The sequence below is a fragment of the Octodon degus genome, unplaced genomic scaffold, assembly GCF_000260255.1.
Source record: "Octodon degus isolate 3935 unplaced genomic scaffold, OctDeg1.0 scaffold00578, whole genome shotgun sequence".
NCBI classification, from domain to species: Eukaryota; Metazoa; Chordata; class Mammalia; order Rodentia; family Octodontidae; genus Octodon; species Octodon degus.
The window spans coordinates 26,423-50,453 of record NW_004525154.1 but is presented as its reverse complement, the minus strand read 5'-3'; the positions used below and the strand labels follow the sequence as shown (position 1 = coordinate 50,453).

The window sequence follows — 24,031 nt, the reverse complement described above, 5'->3', positions numbered from 1 at the left end:
ATTCCAATAACGTAACTTTGGGATTACAAATATTGGCTTCTTGGAAACAGATGAGGGCCTGAAAGTGTCTCCTACACCATAATACTAAAAAAAATCATCTTTGTAAATCATTCATCAGTCGATGAGCATTTGGGTTGTTTCCAAGATTTAGCTATTACAAATTGTGCTGCTACAAAATTGGGAGCACATATATAGCTATGGTATGATGCTTTTAATCCTTCTGGGAAGATATCCAGAAGGGGAATATCTGGGTCAAATGAGACCTCTAATCCTAATTTTTTGAGGAATCTCCACACTGACTTCCACCGTGGTTGCCCAGCCTACACTCTTTATAATTATAGCCATCCTAGTGGATGTGAAACAGTATCCTGTTATGGTTTTGATTTGCATTTCTCTGGTGGTTAAAGATCATGAGCAACTTTCATGTTCTCATTAGCTATTCTCTTTTGTGGAGAGTTGTCTATTCAGATTATTTGCCCACTTTAAAATTTTAGTTTCTTTCTTTCTTCCTTTCTTTTTTTGTTTTGAACTCACAATGATCCTCCTGCCTCAGCCTCCCTAGTACTGAGATTACAGGTATACGTCGCCATCCCTGGCTTTTATTTATTACTAAGTTATAGAGTTATCTATACAAATCTCTTCTCAAATATGATTTGCAAATATTTTCTCTCATTCTGTGAGTTATCATTTTATACTCTTGAGGATGTCCTTTGAAGTACAATAGTTTTCATTTTTATGAAGCCCAGTGATCTATCATTTTGTTATTGTTGGTTTTGCTTTTGTGTCATGTCTAAGAAATCATTGTTTAATTTAAGATGAAGAACGCTTATTCCTATTTTTTTCTTGTAAAGCTTTTGTAGTTTTAGCCCTTTTAATTAAGCCTTTGATCCACTTTGAGCTAATTCTTATATATGGTACAAAGTAGGAATCCAACTTAATTCTTTGGTATGTGCATATCCAGTTGCCCGGCACCTTCAATTAAAAGAGACTATTCTTGCCTATTGAATTGTTTTGGCACTGCTTTCTAAAAATTAATTGACCACAAATAGTGTTTATTTATGTTTCTGACTTTTGTTTTTGTTTTTTGGTACCAGGAACTGAACCCAGGGCCTCATGCTTACTAGGCAGGTGCTGTGCCACTGAGCTACACCCCTGGTCCAATTATTGTAATTTTATAAGTCTTTAAATTGGTACTTTTTTGGAGACAGTGTTTCACTATGCAGTTCACTCTAGTCTTGAACTCACTTTATATCCCAGCCTGGCCTCAAACTTAAATTCACAGTGATCTTCCTGCCTCTGCCTCCAGAGTGCTGGAATTACAGGCATGTGCCACCACACCCAGCCTAAATTGATATGTTTTAATCCAAATTATTCTTCTTTTTCAAGATTTTTTCAGTTATTCTAGATTCCTTGCATTTTCATATGAGACTTAGGATCAGCTTGTCAATTTCTGTTGAAAAAGAAAGCCAGCCTATATTTTATTTTATAATAGATTGCAAATTGAAAATAAATTATTTACAAACATAAATGAATATAACAATAACGTTGGACTTCTGATAGGAAGAAAAGGAGAATGAACATTCAGTCCACTAAGTCTTTGCTATAGTCCTGTCCTTCAGTTAACCAGTATTTCTCTATTTCTGAAATGAGAGCGTACCCACCTTCTTCTAAGTGGCAGCATCTGGATAGTGTCTAGTTAGTTCATTCGACTGAAAGCCCAGGTCTTCTGAGTAATTTTAGGTCTTTCATCAGGTTCAGACATGACATATTGTGAGAAAATGTGGCTAAATGCCTGCACTTCCAGGTAGAGAGAGAAGGGAATAATTCTAAGTAGAAATTCTCATTTGGAAAAGCAGTGATCAAGTCGTATTGAACAAGAATAGCTGAGTCTTTGACCTGGTGATAAAATTTCCTTGGGTGATTTATCTGACAGTCCCTGGTTCTGCTTCCTAGGCATATTTCTTTTGCCTGTTGCCTACAGGAGATCTTTTTTCTGTTGTCTACCCTGGCCATAGCTGAGTTCTACAATAGGGAGCAAGCCAGAGAAGGTCCTTTTTCAAGGGTGTAACGAGGGGCCGGGGAGATGGCTCATAGGATAAGTGCTTGACTGGCAAACTCAAGGATCTGAGTTCAATCCCCGGTTCCACCAAAAAAAAAATCAAGGGTGTAACGAGCCAGGAGTATGGTGGTGTGTTCCTGTATTTCCAACACTAGAGAGGCTGAGATGAGAAAATTACTTGAGTCCAGAAATTGGATGCCATTCTGGGATGGATGTAAAGTCAACCATGCACACAGAGTTTAACAGCCTGAATACCCATCATTAGGGAATGTGGTAAATAACTGTAGTGTTCATATAGTTGTTTACTGAATTAAGATGACCCAGATGTATGAATAAGGAATGAATGTCAAGATAGAAGTAAAAATAACTGGCTAGATGTAGTGGTACACACCTATAATCCCCACACTCTGCAGCCTGAGGCAGGAGGATTGCTACAAGTTCAAGGCCAGCTTGAGCTATGTATTGAGTTCAAGGCCAGTCTTAGCTACAAGTGAGCTCAAAAAAACCAAAAAAATAAAATAAAATAAAGGAAGGCCATGTGTGGTGGCACATGCCTGTATTCCTAGCACTCAGGAGGCTGAGGCAGTAGGATCACTTTTTTTTTTTTTTTTTTTTTTTTTTTTTAATGGCAGGCTCAGCCCGTCAGCCTGCCTTTGGGGCCAGGCTGGACTTGCATGGCAGTGGTACCCAGGAATCAAACCTTGGTCCCTGCACTTGCCTAAGTTGCCTAAACAGGCGCTTTAGACTGCTGAGCTATCTCGCTGGTCGATTACTACAAATTTGAGGTCAGCCTGGGCTGCATAGCAAGACTCCGCAGCCAAAAAGAAAAAGTGAAGGAAGAATCCTCTATTTGATAGACTTATGAGGAAGGAGAGAGATGTATAGTGTGCTGAATGTACAGAGATAGTATGGTGGCCTATCTTGTCAATGTGATTGGCTTAAGGGACATGTAGAAGATTAGTAAAGCATAGTTCTGTATAGGTGATGGGGACTATATTTGGATCCTGGTTCTTCCTCTGTGCACTGCATTCTGATTCTCATGAGGTCCACAGCTTTCCTTTGCCACTATGGTGTTCTATTTGGAGCCAGCTGGTTATGGGTTGAAACTTCTAAGCCCTTCCTCCTGTGTATGTCAGGTATTTTGTCCCAGCAATGTAAAGCTGACCAATATCAAAAGTTTCTGTAAGTATATGCAAGAAATTAACTACACAATTCCTAAAGTATGTAGTCACACAATCAGAAGTAGGAGGGATGCTTAATTTTCATTTTATACCTATTTATTTTAGAGAAATGTGCACCTTGTGCACATATTTGTCTTAATTTATACTGTCATCCTGATAAAATGTTTTTGACTAAGAAAAAAGAAAAATAACAAATGATTTATGAGTCTTTGTGATTCATAAAAAATATTTATCTCCTAATTGCCTTCAGAGACTCTCCAGAAGGTAGAAACTGGGCATTTGGTATTGTCGTTTTCTGGATGAGTAAGCCGTTAAGCCCTTGGATGTCCAAACACACTGTGAGGCTTAGCCTCTACTTTTTCTTTACCCTCTTTAGCAGCAATCTAAGATGCATATTCCCTTTTCCTCTGCAGTGGAAATCTTACTCAGCCGACAAAAGAAAGCTGAACTGCTAAAGAAGATGACTGATGTGGCTGTGCGAATGTCAGAAGAGCAACTGGTTGAGCTCAGAGCTGATATCAAGGTAGAATTTCCTTCTCTCTGGCTTTTCTTCTCACACTCGTGAACTAAAGGGGCGAATTTCCATAATTCATAGCCATGTGTAACGTATTGAACTCATGATCTTTCCTTTCCAAACCTGGCCCTTTCCCAGGTTCCCGTCCTTTATGTAAGTAGTACTGTCATCTACTCAGTTGTCCAAGCTGAAAACCTCAGGAAACTTCTATTTCCATTTTCCATGGATCAGCAGACCTTGTCCATTTGACCTCCTACTACATCTTAGTTCTGACCTTTTCTCTTTATCCCCACCACCTCCTTCATGATCAAGCCACCACTATCTGTTGCTTGAATTTCTGTATAAGCTTTTACCTAATTTCCGTCCGTTTTACCACTGCTCCACCCTCCCTACCCCTGTGTTCCTCACACTATAGTAATTTGCTTCAAAGTTCTCAGTGTTTTGGGGATAAATACTGTATTTTCTTTTTCTGTGGGGCTGTTGAGATATGCTGCCACTATAGTTAGGGCTGGAGTTGAACTAATTATGTAGCTCAGGCTGGTCTTGAATTTGTAGTGAGTCTCCTATGTCAGCCTCCCAAATGTTGGAGTTATAAACACAAATGTGCACTAAATTCTTAACATAGACTACAGAGCTCTGCCTGGTCTGGTCCTGCCACTATCTTTGTTTCACAGCGGGACCGCTTTACCCTCTGGGCTCCAGTTGTAGCAGCAGTGCCGTGCTACAGACATTTCCTGTTCCCTTTGCTAGAGTGGCTGTCATTATCTGTCCCAGACATTCTTCTCTCCTTCTGAGCACTCTTGAGCCACTCGCTTTGCTTGGCTTCCATGTGCTGAGGTTTCATACCAGTTAGAACCTTACATGCATTTGATTAACCTTTGTTCTCTGCTAGACTGAATTTCACAGCAGCAGGACCTACTGTAGCCCCAGTTCCTAGCAAAGTGCTTGGCATGTAGCAGGCATTCAATAAATGGCAGTTGTTGGGCAATTCTGATTTTTTTGGGGGAAGGGGTTCTGAGGAATGAACCCAAGGCCTCACATAGGCTAGGCGAGTGTACTACTATTGAGCTATATACCCAGCCCTCAAATTTGATTTTATAGGAAAAATGAACAATTTGATATTTTATTTTATTTTATGTGTGTGTGGCCAGCTCAGCCCACCAGGGGGCGGGGCTGGCTGGCATGTGGTGCTGGAGGATTGAACCGCGGTCCCTGTGCTTTGCTAAGCTTGTTCTAAGTAGGTGCTTTAGACCACTGAGCCATCTCACCAGCCCCAACAATTTGATATTGATTATGTTATAATCTATGAAAAGATCACTGGTATTTATCATTCATACCATTTATTGCATTAACGAAGATTGAACCCAGATTTTTCACACTGTTTACATTTCCATCCCTTTTTAAAATGTTTTTGTTCTGAGATATGGTCTCCTTAAAGTCATTAAGTTGGCCAGGCTTCAGTGATAACGTGGATTATGGGAGTATACATCATACTCAGCTTAGTTTTATACCTTTTAAATTCTTATATAAAGAACAGTGTCGGGCTGGTGAGATGGCTCAGTGGTCTAAAGCACCTACTTAGAACAAGCTTAGCAAAGCCCAGGGACCGCGGTTCAATCCCCCAGCACCACATGCCAGCCAGCCCCACCCCCTGGTGGGCTGAGCTGGCCACACACACACACACACACACACACACACAAAAAAAAAAAAAAAAAAAAAAAAAAAAAAAGAACAGTGTCTCTGAGACTAAGCACATGAATCCAAGAGATATTAGGGCATTCATAGGCAGTTACGGACACTGAAGGTATAAGCAATTGTTCCTAGCCCTAAGCTGTATTAACAAGGGAAGATGTTCTTTTGTGCTCCTGAGTCCTTACCCTCTGATCTTTCTGAACACATATGCTTTGTTGCCAGATTTGATAGGAACATTGCTGCAAAGACTAAAAACAGCTTCTGTATAATAAATAGGTGAAAAGTCATCTTTCCAGGGTCCTTGTTGTCACTGTGAGTCAGTGTTTAACACAAACCTCTAGAGTGTTACTGTCCTCTCTCTCCTTCTCCTTAGAATCTGTTGGAGTGAAATACCCAGACAACAATACACACACTTGCACATTTTTTATTTCTTGAGATGGCTTTAGGCTGGCCTTGAGTTCACTGTGTAGTATAGACTAGTCTTAAACTCATAGCAGTACTCTTATGCAGCCTCCTGAGTGCTTGGTATTACAGGCATGTTCCACCACATCCAGCTCTAAACACTAGCTTTAAATTACCATTTCCTTCGGGTCGGGGAGATGGCTCAGCAAGGCCTGAATTCAATCCTTGGTTCCGCCAAAAAAATAAATAAATTACCATTTCCTGTTTAATTAAAACAATATTACAAAATTTTATAGAATGTCTTCCTCCTATTGGCCCCAGTCAGTTTCATTCAACCGTCTGGGAGAAACTGGAAGCCCCTTGGTAATTAGATGAGAACTCTGGTTCTCCTCAGCATTATCTGCTCCTCTTTCATGTGGCTGAAAGCCTGCTGGAAATATCTCTTCAGTCGGAGTAAGGCTGTGTTTCTCTACATGTTTTCAATGTACTGAGGTGGGTGCTGTGCAATTTAAGTGTCCTATTTCCAGATCATTTTGTTTGTACCACTCCTATTATGTCTTCAGCTCCACAAACCCTAGAATTTGTCTCAGAATTAATCTCAGACTGATATTATATGTCTGAAGGCTCTATTATAAGAGGTTCTCCTGCTTTACTAGCTACAGTATATTCAAACGCTTTAGGACTTAAAGGCCCGGAAATAACTCTTCTCTCTCCCTTCCCTGTCCGTGTTTCTAGATGCCTCCTAAGTGTTCTGATGCAGTCAGTGTAGGAGCACACCATCCCCAGCTAAGGGGGTGGCTCTGAGGAGTTCAGTTCTTCCAAATTATATCTAGGCCCTGAACTTCTTCATCTGGTGCATTTGAAAAATGACTTCTAAACTACATTAGGCATTGCTTATTGAAATAGATCTCCAGAAACATTTTATTCCTAATATGTTTCTAGTTCCACGAGGGTTTGATTACTTCTCACCTCAGTCTGCTTAAAAGGATTAAATCACTTGAAGCATAAACTCTTCTTGTTTGCAACATTGACTTTTCCATGAATGTTTTTTTCATTTCAATAAATTGTTCCTAGGGCCCAGGAGATGGCTCAGTGGAATAAGCACTTCCCTGGCAAGTGCAAGGACCTGAGTTCAGTCCCTGGTTCCACCAAAAAAAAAAAAAAAAAAAAAAAAAAAAAAAAAAAAATAAATAAATAAATAAATAAATAAATAAATTGTTCCTATAAAGAGATGAAGTGGATTTCCTAAAGAAGTTCCTACTGAAAAACGCCAAAGTAGCTCTCTAAATGGGATTGTTATCATAGTTTACAAACATCTTTGCTGCCTCTACATTGTGGGAGGCTGGTTTGCTACTACAAATTTTCTCTCCTTTTTTCTTTCTTACAGTTTCTTATTATACATACTGGACTTTGACCGTCATGTAGTATTTCATAATATTTCTAAACTCATCTTTGAACCTTTGAGAAAATGAGTGTGGGCTGGGGATTTAGCTCAGCAGTAGAATGCTTGCCTAGCAAGGTGGAAGCCCTGGGTTTGGTCCTTGGCACCGAAACCAAAAACTAAAGCTCACCTAAAGAGCAATTGCAACCAAAAAAAAATGAAAATAAGGGCCGGTGAGATAGCTCAGTGAACTAAGTGCCTGCTTTGGACTAAGCGCCGACCCCAGCCCCTAGATGCACTGAGATGGCGAAAGAGTCTGGGCCTGGTGGCGCATGCCTGTAATCCCAGCACTGCGGAGGCTGACAACAGGAGGATCACTGCGAGTCCAAGCTGCATAGTAAGACCTTGTACCAAATACCTAAATGAAAAAAAAAAAAAGAAAGAAAGAAAAAAGATTAATGTGGGCTGGTGAGATGGCTCAGTGGTCTAAAGCACCTACCTAGAACAAGCTAAGCAAAGCACAGGGACCACGGTTCAATCCCCCAGCACCACATGCCAGCCAGCCCTGCCCCCTAGTGGGCTGAGCTGGCCACACACACACACACACACACACACACACACACACAAATAAAAAAGATTAATGTGACAGTTAATTAGTAAACTTTGAAGCAGTTGAAAGAAGAAAATGGAAAGTAATGTAGCTTTTAGGCTGGATGTGGTGGCACATGCTCCCAGCACTGGGGAAGCTGAGGCAGAAAGAGTGTCATGAGTTCAAGCAGTTTGTGCTACATAGTGAAGCAAGACCCTAACCCTGAAACAAACAACGGGCCAGGGTATAGCTCAGTGGCACAGCACCTGCCTTTGCAAGCACAAGGTGCTGAGTTTGATTTCCAGTGCCCCCCTACGCAAACAAATAGGAACACTATTTTACCCATATATAGTAAGTTACAGTTTTCTTGTACCGTGTTTGTCTAACCTGCAGACATTTGGCCTTTCTTCAGCACTTTGTTAGCGAACGTAAATATGACGAAGATCTGGGACGAGTAGCCCGGTTCACTTGTGATTTGGAGACTCTGAAGAACAGCATTGATTCATTTGGACAAGGTGAGACGGTGAGAGATTCCAGACAGTGTAGCTGTCCACTGTTAGGAGGCAACTCATGTGCTGATTCACCTCCACTGAGCTCCTCAGTGCCTCTTGGTTGTGTGTTTCATGAAAAGTAACTTGGAATATACTTTGAACTCTGAGGATATCTGCCAGATACCTGTTGTAAACTGATTTAAAAAAAAAAAAAAATGTTGAGAGACAAATAGCAATGAGACAGTTTCAAAACAGATTACTAGCACAGTTTCACTAATTAATACATTGCATATTGTTGTCTTAGTGGTTATTCACTGTACAAGATGCAGACATGACAGCCTGCCCACAAACAATATTGGAACAAATCTCTCTATTCAGTGATCAAGAGAATGCAGCTGTGTATCTGAACTATTAAAATGTTCTTTTTCCATTATTTTTTGCTAAGTTGAGAGGTATACCCCATAAAGACCTTGGGACTCTGGAATCAGACCTAGTTTGAATCCTTCCCTGGACACTTCCTTGGATCCTCACTTTACTGATTTAAGTGGAGATGACAAGAGATAACAGTACTTGCCCTGCCTGGCACATAATAGTCCCTTTGTGTGCGTCCGTGTGTATTTGTGTGTCTGTGTCTTTTCCCATGTGTGTATGGTACTGAGGATTGAACCCTATGTCTTCCCAGTAAGTTGTGTCTTCAGTCCCTTTTTAATTTTTTTTATTTTGAGAAAGTCTTGCTAAGTTGCTTAGGCCGGGCTTGGAATCTTCTTGTTTCAGCCTGCTAGAGTGCTAGGATTACGGGCATGTACCACTGTACCTGGATAGTGAGCCCTTAAATAATAGCATTAAAGATGGAGGTGGGTACAGTGCCTCAGAGAGAAAATTTTTTTTTTCTTTTTCTTTTCTTTTTTTTTTTTTTTTGTGGCCGGCTCAGCCCACCCTGGGGACAGGGCTGTCGTGGCATGTGGTGCCGGGGATCGAACCACAGTCCCTGTGTGCTTGCCTAAGCAGGTGCTTTAGACTGCTGAACTATCTTGCCGGCCCCCTCAGAGAGAGACTTTGTGCTCAACCAGGCTCTGAACTTAGCTTCACTGTTCTGTTTCATATAAAAATGAACTGTTGGGGCAGGGGCTGTGTAGTTCAGAGCATAGGCCTACATGTGTAAGGCCCTGGGTTATATATCCACGTTGCAAAAAATTAAAATATTTAAGTGAAATGTTAGCCTTAGAACTGGTTGTTAGTTCATCATTAGTCCAGGCTTGAGGCCAAGAAAAAAGTCAGGAAAGTAGTTTTAAACCATTGAATTCGGACTTTTTTTTTTGCGGGGGAGGGGGTGGAACTGGGGATTGAACTCAGGCCCTTGTGCTTGCCAGACAAGCCTTTATTCTATTGAGCCATCTCCCTGGGCCGAATTCTGACATTTTGAAATGAAACCATTAATATTTTTTCAGTTAGATTGTGTCTTAGTTACTTTTCTGGTTGCTGAAACAAAATACCTGACCCCCAAAATAAGAGGGAGAAGGGTTTATTTAATTCACAGTTTGTAGAGGTTTCAGTCTGTATCGGGTGGCTCCAAGGCAGGGTAGCATGGCACATGTGCTGTACATGGTGGGGAAAAGAAACAAGGAGCAAAAAGGGGAGAAAAGCTTCTTACTGTCCCCTTTTATCTTTTCCAGACTGCTGGAATTAGGGCACTGCCAGTCCAATCAGTGGACAACCACCCACCCTTAATCCCAGTGCTCTTAATCCCAGCACTGCACTCTTAAGTCATCCAGTTATTCTAGATTCAGCTGCCTTGGAAAAAACTCCACCTAAAAGTACATGAGGCTTTGGGGAGACATCCAAACACAGACTAACACACTGATGTTTTGGACTTGGAGTTATTATTTTTTTTTTAATTTTTTTTACATTTTTATTTATTGTGTGTGTGTGTGTGGCCAGCTCAGCCCATCAGGGGGCAGGGCTGCCTGGCATGTGGTGCTGGGGGATCGAACCGTGGTCCCTGTGCTTTGCTAAGCTTGTTCTAAGTAGGTGCTTTAGACCTCTGAGCAATCTCTCCAGCCCCTTGGAGTTAATTTTTTTTTTTTTTTTTTTTTTTGAGTTAATTTTTGTAGAAACAAAGTTGACAAGATACGTTTGTTTAAAGACTGGTTCTATTCATGTTAAACTCATCTTGATTTATCTTGATTATTTTTATTTTACATTATTTAAACTTTTAGAGAAAGATTAAGCAAAGACTTGTTTTTCTTTCTTTGCAAAGTCTGTACTGTATAATGTTCCTTGCATAGGAAACTGAGCATATGGCCTGTAGTATTGTTCTTGGGCTTATTTAGCTGTTATAGCTATAAGCAGGAGTTTAGTTACTGCAGGAGGAAATGCCAAGAAGTCATTAATCAGTAGTGGTGGAAGTGGGGGTGAGTAACTTGATTTTAAATTGTTCTCCCGTCTTTAAGAATTCCTTTATAAAGAAGTGGGAGTTTTGGAGAGAGTGGGGGAAGCAGGCAGGAGGTTTTTCTTCCCTCATTTTAGAGGTTTTTTTTTTTTAAATATTTTTTTTAAAGAGTACAAAGTAGTATTAAAACAGAAAAATTACAAATGATATCTAATTTCACTAAACAAAATAATATGCATTTCGGGCTGGTGAGATGGCTCAGTGGTCTAAAGCACCTACTTAGAACAAGCTAAGCTAAACAAAAGCACAGGGACCTCGGTTCAATCCCCAGCACCACATGCCAGCCAGCCCCGCCCCCTGGCGGGCTGAACTGGCCACACACACAATAAATAAATAAATAAATAAATAAATAAATAAATTTAAAAAAATAATATGCATTTCATAGTGTTGTCTTCAGATTAGTTGTTCATACTACCAGATATATGTATGCAAAATTGAAAGAAGAAAGAAAGAAAAACAATTAAGAAAGTAAGAGTGAAAGAATTGAGGGCTGGTGAGATGGCTCAGTGGTCTAAAGCACCTACTTAGAACAAGCTAAGCTAAACAAAAGCACAGGGATCACGGTTCAATCCCCCAGCACCACATGCCAGCCAGCCCTGCCCCCTGGTGGGCTGAGCTGCCCCCCCCACACAAATAAATAATAAAAAATAAATAGTAAAAAAAAAGAATTGCAAAAAGGAGACAAAATAAATTAAGAATTAACTGCTCCTTTCCATAGACCGGTAGAGATCCACAGTAAAGTTGTCCAAACCATCCTGCTTACATATGTAGATGTTTCTCCCACTCCCTCTTCTGTCCTTCTCCTCAACTCAGTAATTCTTTCCTTTTGAACAGTTTCATTGCCTATTCCCAGTATCTGTTGTACCAATCAGATTTTATTTTCTCTTTCAGGTTCTCATACTAATGAAACAATACAATGTTTGTACATGTGGGTTTGATTTGTTTCACTAAAGAGTGTGGTCTCTAGTTGCATCCATTTACTATAAAAGCCTCAAATTTATCCTTTTTTATAGCTGAATAATACTCCATTGTGTAAAAGTACCACATCTTTATCTGTTCCTCAGTTGATGGGTATTTGAGTTGCTTCGAAGATACAGCTATGAGAAATTTCACTGCTATAAACCTAGGTACACATATATCACTGTGGTATGATGTTCTCAGTTCTTCTGGAGAAATACCCAGGAGGGGAATAGCTGTGTGGAATGGGACCTCCAATCCTAGCTCTTTGAGGAATCTGCACACTGATTTCCATAGTGGTTGTACCTGTCTGTGCTCCCACCAACAGTGGAGGTTTCATTTTTCCCAAAGTCCCTCCAGGTTTTGCTATTGGTTTACTTCTTAATGAAAGTCATTATTTCTGGAGTGAGATGGAATCTCAGTGTTATTTTACTTTGCATATCTTAAGTGACCAATGATGTTAAAAATTTTTTCAAATGTTTTCTTGCCATTTGTATTTCTTCCTCTGAGAAGTGTGTAGTCATCTCAAAGGCCCATTTTTAGGTAGCATCTTTCAAGTTTTTTTTTTTTTTTTTTTTTTTTAATGAATTTAGGACAGGGTGTACAGGGTTTACAGGGTCTCACTACGTAGATTGGGCTTGTAGTGAACCTCCTGTTTTCAGCCTCTTAAGCACTGGGATTACAGGCATGTGCCACCATGCCCAGTTTCAATTGCCGTTGTAGCACGCCCCTGGGGCAGATTAAACCCCAGCTGTTGTGCTCTGCTGAGGCAGGTGCTTTAGTCCACTGAGCTATCTGGGAGGGCCCCAGCATCTTTGAATTTTGGGGTCCTCACTTTAAAATTCTTTATATGTTCTAGATAGAAGGCCTTTGTCAGAGGGACAGTTATAATTTTTTCCAAATTCTTTGGTTTTCTTTTTGCTGTGCTGTAATTTCTTTTGAAGTGCAGAAACGTTTCAAAAAGAAGAGATCTCAGTTGTTTATTCTTTGAAATATTTCCTGTGCATTTCGGTTTTTGTTTATGAACTCTCTACCCCTATGTCTTTAAATTTTCTACCTATATTTTCCTCTGGGAGATGTAGTGTTTCTGTTTTAATGTTTAAATCTCTTATCCATTTTGATTGCAGTTTAGTGCATGGTGATAGACATGGGTCAAGTTTTAATCTTTGACATGTGGAAAACCAATTTTTCTGGCACCATTTGTTAAAGAGACTATGTTTCTTCCAGTGAACATATTTAGCCTCCTTGTCAAAGATAAGGTGGCTGAGAGTGTTTCTGGTTTTGTCTGCATCTTCTAACCTGTTTCACTGACCCTCAGGCCTGTTTTTATGCCAGTATCATGCTGATTTTATCGCAGTAGCTTTATAGTATAATTTCAGGTCAGGAATTGATTGTTCCTGCCTTTCCTTTGTTGCCCAAGATTGCTTTTTTTAAAAAATGTATTTAGTACAGGGTCTACAGCTTCTCACTACACAGATCAGACTTGTAGTGATCTTCCTGTTTTCAGCCTCCCAAGTGCTGGGATTGTAGGCATGCATCATCATGTCCAGTCTTAATCGCTGTCTCAGCACGCCCCAGGGGTGAGGCTGGCATGGCACACTGGGGCTGCCCGGGATTGCTTTTGATATTCTGAGTCTCTTAGTGTTTCAGATGAATTGTACAAATGTTTTCTGTAGGTCTGTGAGGTATACTAATGGTATTTTAATCAGGCTTGCATTAAATCTGTATAACAATTTTGGGAGTATGGCCATTTTCACAATGTTGTTCTTCCTATCCAGGAGCAAGGAATGTCTTTCCATTTTCTGAAATCCTCTTCGTTCTCTTACCAGAGTACTATAAGTTTCACTGTAGAAATCTTTTACTTTGTGAGATTGATTCCTAAGTATTTCACTTTTTTGGATGTAATTGTGAAAGGCATGGTTTCCCTAACATCTCTGTGTGCATTCATTGTTTGTGTACAAAAATGCTAATGATTTTTTTTTTTTTTTTTTTTTGGCAGAACCGGGGATTGAACTCAGGCCCTTGCACTTGCCAGGGAAGCGCTTATTCCACTGAGCCATCTCCCCTGCCCCCAGCTAATGATTTTTACTGCTGACTTTGTATCCTTCTGCATTACTGAATTTGGTTATTAAATCTACAAGTCTGGGGGCCTGCCCATCAGCTCACCTGTTTAAGTGCCTGCTGAAACAAAGCAGTCAGGGGGCCAGGGAGGTGGCTCAGTAGAATAAGCGCTTGCCTGGCAAGCACAAGGGCCTGAGTTCAACCCCTGGTTCCAACAAAAAAAAAGCAGTCAGGCTCAGGATGCTGTGGTTTGATCCCCACATCCTCAAGCCAAATCAGACCTGCCCTGAAGGCATCATGAGGTAGCCAAAAAAAAAAAAAAAAAATCTACAAGTCTCTTGGTGGAGTTTTTGGGGTCTTCTATGTAGAGTATTATATCATCTACAAATAATGATATTTTTTTCTTATCATTATTCCTTTTATTTCTCTCTTGTCTATAATTACTCTAGGTAATGTTTCCAAAACTGTATTGAATAGGAGTGTAGACAGTAGACATCCTTGTGTTGTTGCTGATTGTAAAGTGAAGGCATCCAGTTGTTGACCATTGAAATGGCTTTTATCAGTTTCAGATATAGACCATTTATTCCAATTATCTGTGGGTTTTTTTTGTTTTTTTTTTATTTTAGGGAAGGGTCTACAGTGTGTTCAGGGTCTGTTTACAGCCTCACAGGAGCTGGGATTACAGGCATGCGTTACCACACCTGGTCTCGATTGCAATCTCAGCGTGCCCCGGGGGTGGGGCCAGCAAGGCAGGCCCAGGGTTTGAACCCCAGGCCCCTGTGCCTGCTTGCAGGCACTTTAATCCGCTGAGCTATTTGGCTGGCCCTGTGGGGTTTTTTTTTAATCAAGAATAAGTATTGGACTTTTTCAAAGCATTTTCTGCATCTATTGAGATGATCATGTGGTTTTTGTCTTTGGCTCTATTGATGTGGTTTATTACATTTATGGATTTGTATATGTTGAACCATCCTTGCATTCCTGGGATGAATCCCACTTAGTTGTGATGTATAATTTTCTTGATGATTTGCCGCATTCTGTTTATACTAGTACTTTATGAAATTAAAAAAAACCCCAAAACTATTTATTTGATACAGTGTCTCACTGTGCAGCTCAGACTCGCAGTGATCCTCCTATCTCAGCCTCCCCAGCACTGGGATTATAGCCGTGCACCACCACGTCCAGTTTCAGTGGCCAGCTCAGTACGGCATAGTGCATGGATGACGCGGCATGTGGTACCGGGATTGATCCCAGGTCTTTGCACTTGCCAGGTAGGCACTTAGACTACTGAGCCATGTCCCCATCCCCTTATCTAGAATTTTCGCATCTATGTTCATTAGGAACCATTCTTGCATTCCTGGTTGACCTGTAGTTCTTTTTTTAGTTGGATCTTTCTCTGGTTTTTGGTATCAGAATAATGCTTGCCTCCAGAAATGAGTTTGGGAGAATTTCTTTCCTTTCAAATTTCATTAAAGTGATTGAGGAAAGGGCTAGTGAGATGGCTCAGTGGTCTAAAGCACCTACTCAGAACAAGCTCAACAAAGCACAGGGACCACGGTTTGATCCCCCAGCACCACGTGCCAGCCAGCCCCGCCCCCTAGTGGGCTGAGCTGCCCCCCCCACATAAATAAAATTTAAAAAAATAAATTTATGTATTTATTTGAAAAAAAAATAAAGTGATTGAGGAAAGTAGTCATTAAGTTTTCTCTAAATTTCTTTTTTTCCAAAATTTTATTGATAAACAGCAATGAGACAGTTTCAAATCAAATCGGAAGTACAGTTTCAACAAATAACACACTGCATATATTCTTCTTAGTGGTTAATTGCTGTACAAGATGCGGACTTGAGATCCTATTTACAAACACCGTTAGAATAAATCATTCTATTCATTAAGAGAATGCAATTATATATCTATTCTAACCACTTTGAATACACAGATACAAAATGGACATTCATCTGTATACCCTATTTTTTCGAAGTTCGTTATTGAATATTATAGGTGTGTAAACTCAGTTCTCTAAATTTCTTGCACAGTTCAGCTGTCAGTCCATCAGGACCTCAGAATTTCTTTGTTGGTAGGTTTTTGATTACATTTTCAATTTTGTTTCCTGTTACTGGGTCATTCAGAGTTTGTCTATCTCTTGACTCAGCTCTGGCATTTCATATGTATCTTGAAAACTATCCATTCCCTCTGTTTTCTGTCCTGTAAGAGTAAAAATTTTGAAAGTAGGAACTGAATTTCTATAGGGTCTGTAGTGATTTTACCCTTTTCATTCCTTGTTGCATGAATTTGTGTCTTTTCTTTCCTTTTTTTGATAAGGTTTGCTAAGGGGTTATCAATTTTATTTATTGTGTCAAAGAATCAACTATTTGATTCATTTGTTCTTTGTATTGTTTATTTTTTTTGTCTGCATTGAATTAATTTCTGCTCTAATGTTTATAATTTCCTATCTTCTTTGAAGTTTGTGCTTGACTTGCTCTTCTTTTTCTAGAAGTTTGAGGTGCAGCATAAGAGTGTTCATCGGGGCTTGTTCTGTTTTCCTAATGTGCGAATTTACCTCTATAAGTTTCCTTCTTAAGACAGCTTTCATTGTATCGCACTGGTTCTGGTAAATTGTATCTATATTTTCATTTGATTGTGAATATTTTTAATTTCTTCTTTAATTTCATCTGTGACCCACTGGTTTTTTAGGAAGTTGTTATTTAATTTCCAGGTGTTTATGGTGTTTTTGTAGTTTCTGTTGTCAGTACATTCCAGTTTCATTGCACTATAGTCAGATAGTATGCATGGGATAATTTCAGTTCCTTTGCATTTACTTAAGCATGCTCTGCATGCTAGTATATGGTCTGTTTTGGAGAATGTCCCGTGTGCAGCTGAGAAGAATGTATTCTGTTGTTTCTGGGTGAAACACTCTGTAAAGGTCTACTAAGTCCATTTCTTCACAGATTTGGTCTATTTTTGTTACTTTTTTTTTTTTTTTTTTTTTTTTTTTTTTCCTAGTTGATCTTTTTGTGAAAGTGATGTATTAAAGTCTTCCATTATTATTGCTTATTTGATTTTTCATGTCTATTAAAATTTGTCTTATGTAGGTGGGTGCCCCTGCATTGAGTGTATATATATATTTATAATTTGTGTCTCTTCCTCTTGCAGTTTTCCCTTAACAAGTATGTAGTGACCTTCTTTATCTCTTTGAATGGTTTTTGGTTTGAACTTGGTATTGTTGGCAGCCAGGATAGCTACCTCTTCTTTTTTCTGATTTCCTGTGGCATGGAAAATTGTTTTCCATCGTTTGACTTTCAGTCTGTGAATTTCCTTTTAAATGTATTTCTTATATACAGCCAATTGTTGGATTTTGTTTCTTAATGCACTTTTTAACAGTCTGTTTCTTTTGGTTGGTGAATTGAGGCTGTTTATATTGATGGTTATAACTTATATTTATGGGCTTGCCTTTGTCATGTTATTATTCTGTTATGTCTTCTGTACTTTATCCCTCTTTTTAATTACTTGCTTTTTTTTTATTGTTGTTGTTTTTTTTTTTAATTTTTATTTATTTGTGTGTGTGTTTGTGTGTGTGTGTGTGGCCAGCTCAGCCCACCAGGGGGCGGGGATGGCTGGCATGGGGTGCTGGGGGATTGAACCGCGGTCCCTGTGCTTCGCTAAGCTTGTTCTAAATAGGTGCTTTAGACCACTGAGCCATCTCACCAGCCCCTTGTTGTTGTTCTTGAAGGATGTGGTTGTTTCTGTCTCTAGAATATCAGTCATTACTCCTTGTAAGGTTGATTTCATGGCCATGATTGTCTTCAGTTGTTCTTTGTCATGGAAAAGTCTTACCTTGCCATGGAGTTGATAGTTTTGCAGGCTACACCCATCTGGGTTGGAAGTTATTTTCTTTCAGGACCTGAAATACTTCACTCCAAACTCTCCTTTTATTTTAAATTTTGTATTTATTAATTTAGTACAGGATCTTGTCACACAGCTCATACTCATAGTGATCCTCCTGTTTTCATTCAGCCTCCCAAGCACTGGGATTACAGGTACGCGCCACCATGCCCAGTCTGATTGGCCATCTCAGTGTGCCCTGGGGGTGGGACTGGCATCCCACCAGGGATCAAACCTGGTCCCTGCACCTGCCTAAGCAGTTTGAAGCTCTTCTTGATTTGATAGTTTGTGTTTAGAGATCTGCTGAGACTGATGGGCTTTCAATTGTAGGTTAATTCTGCTCACAGGTTTTAGTATTTTATTCTTTTGCTGAATCTCTGGGATCTTTTTTTTTTTTTTTTCTTTTTTGCGTAACTGGGAATTGAACTCAGTCCCTTGCACTTGCCAGACAAATGCTTGTTCTACTAAGCCATCTCCCCAGCCCCATCTGTGATCTTTATTATGTGTCTAGGTGTAGATTTGTTTTGATTATGCCTATTTGGAGTTCTGTATGCCTCACTTATGTCAGATATTTTTCTCATGCTTGGGAAATTTTCTGTAATTACTTCTGCAAGTAGTCTTTTTTATATCATTTGTGCTGACTCCTGCCATTTTGTTGACACCTATTATTATTATTATTATTATTTTGCATTTGCTCCTGCCTTTTGGCATTTTTGAAGGTGCCCATGATTACCTGGATCAGCAGCAGTGGGACAGCAGTGGAATATGGGTCAGTAAGGTTCCTGCTACAGTGGGGGTGCAGGGTAGGACTCACCAAGTCTCTCACTCTGGTATAGATGACTGGCCAATGCTCAGCAAAGCTTTTGTGTGGGTGGTGGGTGTGGGCCTGATTTATTTGTAGTCCTTCTAAGTTTTCAGATGGTTGGATTGGGCACCAGCCCAGCCTCTGCACCTATGTGCTGGGGCCCACAGGTTGCAGCTCACCAGAATCCCGTGGGCCATCCAGAGTCTGCCTAAGTTCCCCAGTGGTGTTATGGGGCACCAGTGCAAGCTCCATGCCTGTGTGCTGGGTCACATAGGTCACAGCTCACCAGAAACCTGTGGGCTGTCCAGAGTCTGCCTAAATTCTCAAATGGTGGCAACAGGCACTTATAACTATTCAAGTAAACAGTTCTTTATTTTAAATTGCTCCTTGTAAAATGGAGAAATAGGAAAAACTCTACCCGCTGTTTTTCCGTTATATGACCACATATTCCTTATATTTCTGTTTCAGTGTCCCACCCAAAAAACAGCTATTCAAGCAGATCACGGTGTAACTCAGTTATATCTGTGTCCTTGAGTGGCCCAAGTGATGCCTCTGCTGTTTCGTTTTCCACCTGTGCCTCTGCTTTCAGCCTGACAGGTGCTAACAAGAGAAATTCTGTATCAGAAGCTCCTGCAACCCCAGCAAACTCCAGCAGACAGCCCTGCCAGCCTCATCAGGAGGTAATTTAGCTTTCACACTAAAAATGTGAGAGAGAAAAGGCTGTCAAAGTTTAAGTACTAATAGCCCAATGTATGTATGATGTATTTATATGTATGTATATACATTAATTAGCACATACACATTTATAGCTAATTTTGAGTAGCATGCTATTACATATTTTAAGTGACTTATGTTCCATAGAGAATGATACTCCTTTAATAACATAGATTACCTGGAAAATTAATGAGTAGAGATGGGCCTAGTGGTGCATGCCTGTAATTCCAGCGTTCAGGAAGCTGAGGCAGGTGGATCTTTGGGAGTTCAAGACTAGCTACAGAGTGAGCTCAAGGCCAGCCTGAGCTCCATAGCGAAACCCTGTCTCGAAAAAGACAACAAATAAACAAACAGGAATTTTTAATATATTGGCCTTCTAGCAACCTCTGCTTATTAAAATTCTGGTCTTATATCTGGTCTTTTGCTGTTATGTAATCATGACTGTTTAAACCAGTAAGTAATGTATCTAAGAAGATCAAAGCAACCAAATATGGCAGGAGAAATGGCTCAATAGAATAAGCATGGGGCTGAGTTCAATCCCTGGTTCTGCCAAAAAAAAAAAAAAAAAAAAAAGCACCCATATAATCTTGTAAACATTTCATATGATACTCCAGTGCACCAGACAGCTTATACTTTTTTTTTTTTTTTTTTTTTTTTTTTTTTTCTGCAAAGCTTTATTCCGGAGGGGCTCAGTCCTTCTTGGCAGCTGCCTTCCTCATGGCGGCCAGCACGTTGCTCAGCTCCTCACGCTTCCTCTTGGCGCGGATGTGCGTCCCCACTCTTTTCTTGATGAACTTGAGGGCGCGCTTGTCCTTGGAGACCTTGAGCAGCTCCATGGCGCACCGCTCATAGGGGGCGAAGCCGCACACTTCCCGGATCATGTCCCGCACGAACTTGGTGTGTTTGGTGAGACGTCCGCGGCGGCGGCTGTGCCTCGGTTTGCTCACATTCTTAGTCACCTTGTGGCCCTTGTTGAGGCCCACGGCCATGGGATAGCGGAGGGCCATGGCTACTCTTTTTCAATGGTTGCTGTCCAGCTTAGACTTCTTGTAGCCAAGAACTGCTGATTTTCTTCTAGTGCCACTAATATTTAGGTTGTATTGCATGGTAATTAGTCACATTGGGAGTCATGTGCCCATGTCAAGGTAGACAAACGGTGCAAGTGACCAGTTTACCACTGTGCATCTGAAAGTGTAGCCTCTTCAGAAGCTCAATGTCATACGTCAGGGGAAGAAAAAGTGCATCTTGTTGGGGTAGAGAGCAAACTAAAAAGTAGAATAACCAACCTTTAATTTATTTTCTTTGTTTTGGAGATTAACAACTTTACAAATCAGCACTGTCAGTATTTCTTTAGGACCGTTTGGCATTGGAATTGAAGGACAAAGAATTTCCATAAGCCGTGTGCTTTTTGGAATGTAATGTGCCATGTACTAAATGTCACAGAAGCATGGTTTAACCTATGGTTCATGATCTATTCCAAAGCAGGCCATAATGCTGCTTATTTTATTTTTTCACATCTGTAATCTCAGCACTCAGGAGGCTGAGACAGGAAGATTGTTGAGAATTTAAGACCAATCTAGGCTACAGAGTGAGTTCACTTTTTTTTTTTTTTTGTACTGGGGATTGAACTCAGGACCTTGTGCTTGCCAGGCAAGCGCTTATTCTAAACTATCTCCCCAGCCCTAAAATGAGCTCAAGGCCAGCCTAAACTTTATCTCAAAAAAACAAAAACAAAAACAAAAAAAAGCTCCTGAGAGGGAGAAGGGGTCCTGAATGGTTGTCGACATGCCCAATTCTCTAAGGAAGTTTCATAAAGCAAAACCGTGAGGCAGATAAAATGTGGATCAAAATGATGATCAACCAGTAAGATTGCAAGGATGGTCATTTAAATAATATTGACCCTTGGGGCTGGTGAGATGGCTCAGTGGTCTAAAGCACCTACTTAGAACAAGTTTAACAAAGCCCAGGGACCACGGTTCAATCCCCCAGCACCACATGCCAGCCAGCCTGCCCCCTGGTGGGCTGAGCTGGCCACACACACACACACATAAATAAATAAATAAAATTTTTAAAATAAATAAATAAATAATATTGACCCAATAGTAGCAAAGGCATATGGGTGACACCATTAACCTTGGTGGATAATCTCCGTCTGTCTGTCTGTCTGTCTGTCTGTGTCTCTCTCTCTGTGTCTGTGTCTCTGTCTCTCTGTCTCTGTATTGTGTTACTGGGGATAGAACTTGGAACCTTATTATTTGAAATGTTTCATTATCTTTATAAATGCCTTATGAGCTACATGGTTCAGACATACAAGATATATGCCCAATTAAGAGCTTATAACAATCCAAAGAATTTTTTTGTCTTCTATATTAGCTTTTTTCCTGTACTTATCTAAAGAGCAATAAGCTCATTTTCAGGGGAGGAAGAACTTAGGAGAAAAGGCATAGAAAGATTAGCGGAAAATGCATTAAGTGTGATAAAGTATGCTTTCAGAGTACTCCATAGACTAAAGTGAGACCAGCCAGAGTACCTTGAACATTGTATTCTTCTATCCATAGGTATTGTCGGGGAACAGACGAGGACAAGGTAATAAGCCACAAGGCGAGAAGTCCAGTGACCTTACGAACCAAGGACGATATGACAGTGTGGGTCATTACAGAAATAGCTCATGGTATTCATCTGGTTCCAGGTATCAGAGTGCTCCATCTCAGGTACCAGGAAACACTAGTGAACAGGGCCAGGCTCACTCTGCAGGGACCAATGGAACTGGAGCCACCATAGAGCCTAGCCCATCTAAACCCTCTTTCATAAAGGGGCTCCCTCAGCGCAAACCTAGAACCTCTCAACCCAGAGTTGTGAACTCTTGAAATTCGTCTCTTCTCTACCCCATACAATTCAACATGATAAGTGGACTTTAGGAAATATATAGTTAGGTTTAATAACAAAAAGAAGTTTATGCATATCACTTTTGTGCTATTCTAAATTTTTTTTATTTTTTTTTCCCTCTTATTTCTTTGTTTTTGGAGGGGAAGGTGTTTTTTCCCTTAATTTTTTTCGGTGATTGATCTTTCCTCCCAGGAATCGGGGGTAGCTGTCGCCAGGTTTCCTATGAGTAAGCAGCACTGTGCCAGGTCTTCCTCTGTCTAAGGAGGCCTGACCCTGCAAGCCGTACTACCAAGGCCAGCTCAGGAGGAGGGTCAGAGACAGACTTGCCATCTTTTCAGTATAAGCAGAAGCCATGGATGCCTCCCTGGTATCCTCTAAACAATAATTTGACCAGGAAGGGATTCTCTATTATAGTAGATTAGCCAAAAAGAGAAATGTCAGTTGGTGAAAAAGAGAACACAAGAAAACTGGACAATCTGCTTCTGTCCCAGAATGTGCCTGAGATATGATACTTTATCAGGCTTTCAGCTCCCTGCTTGGCATCATAGCTCATTTTGTAGCTCTTCAAAATGCCCAGAGCCTTGTGTCCTGTTATCTTATGCCAACCTTAGGGTACAAACCACTCTAAGGAAGACTATAGGAAAGTTAATATTCAGTTAAAATGTTTTAAAAGTTATAAAAAATACTTTTTATTCAGTGTTTAGAGATTTTTGTTATTGTTTTCCTCCTTTCCTGAATCCTGTTCTTTGCCTGAACCAAATTTATAGCAATATAATTAGTGTTAATCTGTTACCCATCAGAAATTGCTGCAGTCAATCTTTATAGATGAATAAATAAAAATAAATATAAATATTCTCATGTTTGCTTCACAGCAGCAAGTAACTTCATTTCATTATCTGTTTTTCTTTGGGTCTCATGGAGTACAAGTCAATTGGACTACTTGTGCTGTTCTTAAATGAGGGTCTCTGATTCCCAAACCAGTTGTCCACTGATGGTTGGCTTCAGGATCAAACAAAGATGTGAAAGCTAGCATGAACAAATGCAGCTCTTTAAAGATCTGTAGGGTAGAGAATAGTTCTCCCTAGCAAAGGAAAACTTACCAGTTAGAAAAACCACAGCTGCTAACCATTCCACCAAAGTGATATTGGCAACCCCCTCCCCCATCCCTTGACAAAAGTAAGAAATGTAATAATGTAATTGAGCTCCTACGTGTTGCAGGCGCCACTGGTGCGAGACTCTCCCACCATAATGTGCCCTCACCTTCCTTGATTTAATAGCAGCTGAACTGTCCATGCAGTGTGTGTTCTGAGTTGCACTTGTGCACAATTAGGCTGCTTCTTTGGCTGAAGCTGAGCTACCAGGGATCTGGTTGATTGAACACAGACAGACTGACTACTGCTTATTGGTAAAGAAGCCAATAGTCAACGAATGTTAGGAAAGCCATTTTCTGAGGAGCGATTTGTCTCATTTTGGGGGATTTGTCCAACACAATCAGCCTGCACACAGGTGAGGAAAAAGTCCTGCTATCCTGACACTTGCGTATGATACTTCAAAGAAAATTCAGAGATTGAAGTGAAAGTGAAGGATTAAGTCTATCCCTGCTTGGAGGCAAGAATATGTACTGCCCAACTCAATGGGAAGTAACATACTTATCAAAAGTGCCTTGGAAGTTGAAATAAAAATGCTCTTTAAAAAAACTTTCAAGTTTTCATGACTGTAAAAATCTGACGTCATTTTTTTTTAACTATGTTCTTTTTAAATACACTCAGTGTATGTAATGCTCATGGAAAACACAATGCAAAAATGAGAGATTGTTTTTAAGTGGTTCTCTTTAAGCCCATCAATTACTTTTCACTTTGTCTCATAATCTTGTGATCAGAAAATCAGGGACTCAACTGAGGTTGAGGATTTCACAGCTGAGATTCTCATGTCCTCGGTTTGCACTGAACTCAGAGGGTTTGGGGCAAAATATT

At 40.2% G+C, this 24,031-nt stretch overlaps 1 protein-coding gene across 2 annotated transcripts in view; it reads left to right on the top strand.

The window, feature by feature from the left end:
- The window catches only part of Spats2 (spermatogenesis associated serine rich 2), a 65,410-nt gene extending 43,220 nt beyond the window's left edge, over positions 1–22,190 (top strand). For both annotated transcript variants that reach the window (XM_004648689.2, XM_023708753.1), the window contains 4 exons: positions 3,654–3,763; positions 8,231–8,333; positions 18,927–19,138; positions 21,731–22,190. In XM_004648689.2, coding sequence (XP_004648746.2) covers positions 3,654–3,763; positions 8,231–8,333; positions 18,927–19,138; positions 21,731–22,039 — 734 coding nt within the window. In that variant the 3' untranslated portion in view covers positions 22,040–22,190. The remainder of the gene's footprint in view (positions 1–3,653; positions 3,764–8,230; positions 8,334–18,926; positions 19,139–21,730) is intronic.
- Positions 22,191–24,031: the final 1,841 nt, after the last annotated feature.